Raw genomic sequence first — 4,601 nt, forward strand, 5'->3', positions numbered from 1 at the left:
GATGCACCCCTTGCCAGCCACTGGGACGACGAGCTATGACAGCAAGCCCCCTCATGCCTCGCACATGAGACACCATGACCGTGCGCCACCCACCCGCGTCGTCCTCATCTGTCGTGGTCATCACGCGCTCTGAAGGGTCGTGCTACAACCGGTGACCAGCCGTGCTACAATCAACGACCGATCGCGATGCACGCCATGACAGGGGGAGATGCGCCTGCCAGCCGGGCGTGCTGCAACCGCCCGCGAGGTAGCTGCAACCGCCTGGCCGATCCAAACAGATGAAAAACGAACAAAGCGCGCGTCCGTTTGGGTCGGCGCGTTGGGGTTGCTCTGACGGGTGTGTGGTGTCCAAGGGCACCAGGACCCATGACCATTTTTGCTGGGCTTCTCTTTCGGAAGCACATTCAGTAGAGGGAAAATTTTTATAGGAAAGAAACATATTCTGAGATATCTGAGATAATAAAAAAAGTAATATTTAGTAGAGGTCAAATTTAGTAGCTTCGGAAATTTATGCAATTCGCCTAAAAAACAATTGTGCGATTTATACACATCATTTTGGGCTGTGCTCACTTAAGATTGATTTTTGTACCACCGAATTTCCCTAAATCCAAATTGGCAATGAATTTTCTTTCTGTCTTGCACATCCTATTTTCTACAGTAGAAATTCGTCAATAGGATGCAGAGGCGTCCAGGTTTTTAACTGAAGAAGAAATCCTGTTTGTGGACTGAGAAACTGAAGACGTTCTATTTGTTCTTCAGTTAAAAACGAATGAGCGCGTGAGATTGCCGCAGCCGAGCTCAAGTTCGATCCCAGTTCCAATTCAGCCGGCGACAGTTCCAATCCGAGTTTGGCAAGAATCAGGAGCTCTCCCCTGAATAAATGGGCGGCGGCGGTGGGAGGAGCAGCCCCAGTTCGATCTGCTCGCCCACCTTCCCGATCTCCAGACCTAGACACGCCCATCGATGGCGGCCAAGGTGCTCCAGCTCCGCAGCGCCGACGGCAAGGTGCTCGTCGCTCCGGCGTGGGACTATCGCCCAGCCGCCGCCCAAGCCCTCCCGCTGGAGATGCGGGTGCCCTCGCGCGCCCTCGAGAGGGTTCTCCAGTACTGGACCAAGCACAGCCTGGCCAAGGCCACCGGTGAGTCCCGGGACTCCCTCGCCCGCTGGGACGCCGACTTCCAGCGCCGTCTCGTGGAAGACGGCCTCGCCAAGGAGGCCGCCGCAGCCGCCCAAGAACTCCGCCGCCAGGGCGTCCACCATGGAGGGCGTCCCCGTCGCCACGCCGGCACGGGCGCATCTGGTGTCGCTGCTCCAGCCACCGCTACCCGTGCTGATCCCGTCCGTGCCTGGTGCCAACTCGTTCACCACCTCAAGGGTGTCGACCACGGAGAACCTAGCCCAGCGCCGACGGCGCCCATCGCTTTCCATGCCTCCGATATTGCCGTCGCCGCGCGCCCTGGGCCTGCCACCACCTTGCCGGCCGCTGCTGGTGCTCAACCCGTTGGTGTCCGGTGCGCCATCCGTGCCCGTGGACGCCAGATGGCTGAAGACGAGGAGTCCGCTTGCCACCACCGCAAGCTCCCGGCTTCCAAGGCTTCCAAGCCTCGCTCTTCGGTCTGCCTGCCTGCCACTGCTGCTGCGCCCGTGAAGAAGGTCTCTCGTCAGGTCGCTTCCAAGGCTTGCTCTTTAGTCGGCTCTACACCACTGCCTGCCCCTGCCACTGCTGTGAAGAAGATGACTCCAGCAGCTTCAACTCTGCGCGCAAGAAGGGGGATGGGGGAGCTCAGCTGCAAAGTTCCGAAGCAAAACCAATCGCCATTGCCTGTCATTGCTGTTGCAGCACCAATGAAGCAACCAATTCCTTGGCTGCGTCCAGTGGTATTACGCCTTCCCTAGTCTTTTAGTTGCTTCCTAAACCATGCACACATAAGTTTCATTTAATCTTTGCATCTCTAGGTTCTGCACTTACTTACCAAGATTTCTAGTGTTCTTTGAATCCCGTTCAATCATTAGTAATTTTACTAGAGTGTCAGCAGAGTCTCCATCTAGTCTAGGCAGCAAAAATCATGCTAAGATGTGTACGACACAGTTACACTACATCCATACCTGGTCCTAACTTAAGGGTTTAAGTAAAAAGGGCATTTTCAATAAATCAAAGTAAAGCAGATGAGCCTAAAAAGGAAACTCATGTACTGCAATTCCGGCACCTCGCCGCAAAATCCAAAATTCCCGTTTGCTACCCGGCTTGTAGCAGGAAAAAGGAGTAGAATTGAACTTGTCGATACACACGTAATCATGTGAGCTGCCTAGCGTTTGGAGACTATGTTGGCTCTCTTGTAAAATTAATCTTGGCTGAATTGGATTCTTAGGCATTGGCGTCTTGGTGAGTTAAGCTGCAGTTTCCGACGAGTAACATTGGTTAGTGAACTCTTGTGTGTATGTGTGGGTGAAGCTTTGAGCTAAGCAAGTCCTCAATGTACCGACTATCAAGTCATATTGTAATCAATATCAGATATGAATGAAAAATTGTTGGCCTGAATTTGTGCAGAGCATTTGAGTAATCTTTTTGCATCGATTTATTCTTGTATGCTTCTATGGCTTCTTAAAACATTCCGGCGTTCTGGTTGGAAAAGTGTTGTACCCGAGGTACGATCCAATGGATTGACCTCTGATGTCACAATACTTCCTTAGTGGTGATGCAGATAACCATGTTTGGAACAGTTATCAGCTAGAAGATTTTTTGGTTTGAGATACAGCAATCTACCTGTCAAGAATGTGAACTCTTGTGTGTGTATGTGTTGGTGAAGCCTTGAGCTAAGCAAGCCCTCAATGTACCAAATATCAAGTTGTAGTGTAATCAATTTCAGATATGAATGAAAAATTGTTAGCCTGAATTTGTGCAGAGCATTTGAGTAACTTTCTGTATATGTTTGTTGTAGAAGATTTGTTGGTTTGAGAATGTGGAAAAGTTTGCATCATAGTGCTGCTATCTGACAAATAGGTTTGGCTTTTCTCAGATCATGTTAGCTTTCCACTTGGATTACATTTTCAGACTCCCTGCTCTTGCACCACTGGGCATGTGAACTGGCATGTTCATCGCTCCAAGTATCTATCTCGTGATACTATCATCGGTCATGTTATTGGTCTCCTCATTTCTTTCTTGAGTATTCCTTCCCACATCAACTCATCCAGCGCTGGATCTGGTTGGTCAATTTTAAGGTTACTCAAAATTCTCATGTCGAACCAGCAACTGATAGTATGTCACATGGCAAACCAATTTAGATTATCATCAGCAAGATCCTCTGTAAAAGTTATCCAGTAGTCCATTGTTTATCTGCATTTCAGAGAACACGGTGGTTCAGTACGTTGTTGATCTCATTGTCATTGCCGTTTATCCTTGCTCACCAAAAGACAATTCCGTGCTACTGTTGCATGTGTAATGCATATGGTGAAGCTTCTCCCATCGTCAACTCTGCTGCATTTTTTCTGCGGAGTGCTGGATGGTGAAACATAACATCACGGTCTCCAAGCTCTTTCTGAACTTCTTTTAGGTCTCCAAACAAACTGTCCTGAACTCTGATGTGCAGTTGTTTTTATTCCTTGAGAGCGTGAGATTCTACAAATTAGTAGGCATTAGAATTTATATTTTCTTATGTGAGTTTGTACAAATTAGGAAAGATGTCAAATTAAAGAGCTGTGCTGGAAAAAAAAATCGAAGTGCAAAAATACATATAAAATAGAATTACTGAAAGGCCTAGACACAGGAACGTGGAAAACAAAAGTCAACAAATGAAATTCTTGACAAAAGCTATAATGGGTGTCGATGACCAAAAAAATGCTACAATGGGCGTGGAATACCTCGAGAAAATCATCGAATTCTGCTTGCATTTTAGGAGCTTTGCTGCCCGAAGCTTCACGAAACAAGCGACCCAGGACAAAAACGCCCACAGCAGTGAACACAAGTAGCTCAAGAAATAATGCAGATAAAAGGGCAGGTACATATTTCCAAAGCTGTTTTTGGCATATGCACCACCACAGTGACCATCATACATGAATAGAGATCCTGAATGCTCAGTATAGACTCTAGTTTTAGTTCCCAAAAGGAAATGACGAATTAGATATAGCTCAATGGTAGCTAATCCATGTGACACAATCTCAACCATCCGAGATCTTGTCTGCAATCACACAGGTCGGGTCACAGTAAAAATTCTAGAGTTAATATTCCATTTACTAAATGGGAATAAGAGACCCTAAATGAGCCAGAACCACTGTTACTAAAATATCTTCTGTATAGTTGGTTCATTAACATATTTTCATCAAGAACAACTACATACGTTTATATTAATCAAACCCATCAAGGTCTATACAGCTACATTGTCATATTGTCAGAAATGCTATGGAAAGCTAGCAAAGTGAGCAATACTGATTTAAAAAAGTTGGAAACTAGGATCCTTTTCTCTTTTAGCATTGCGGTAGATTATGATAATTCCATTGAGCCGCTTTTACATATTCATTTATTTTGTTTGTTGTGTTCCAAATCATACAAGGACAATCACTGGAAAACTGAATTTATCTATTGATCAGATTTACTAAAAGGAGTA

General features: G+C 46.6%; 1 protein-coding gene across 1 annotated transcript; it reads left to right on the forward strand.

The window, feature by feature from the left end:
• Nucleotides 1-747: 747 nt before the first annotated feature.
• Nucleotides 748-2,547, forward strand: LOC119362708 (translation initiation factor IF-2-like). Its single transcript, XM_037627953.1, has one exon. It carries the CDS (start codon nucleotides 964-966, stop codon nucleotides 1,894-1,896), a length of 933 nt encoding a protein of 310 aa, XP_037483850.1. The 5' UTR covers nucleotides 748-963; the 3' UTR covers nucleotides 1,897-2,547.
• Nucleotides 2,548-4,601: the final 2,054 nt, after the last annotated feature.

This window comes from Triticum dicoccoides, chromosome 2B (assembly GCF_002162155.2).
Source record: "Triticum dicoccoides isolate Atlit2015 ecotype Zavitan chromosome 2B, WEW_v2.0, whole genome shotgun sequence".
Taxonomy (NCBI): domain Eukaryota; kingdom Viridiplantae; phylum Streptophyta; class Magnoliopsida; order Poales; family Poaceae; genus Triticum; species Triticum dicoccoides.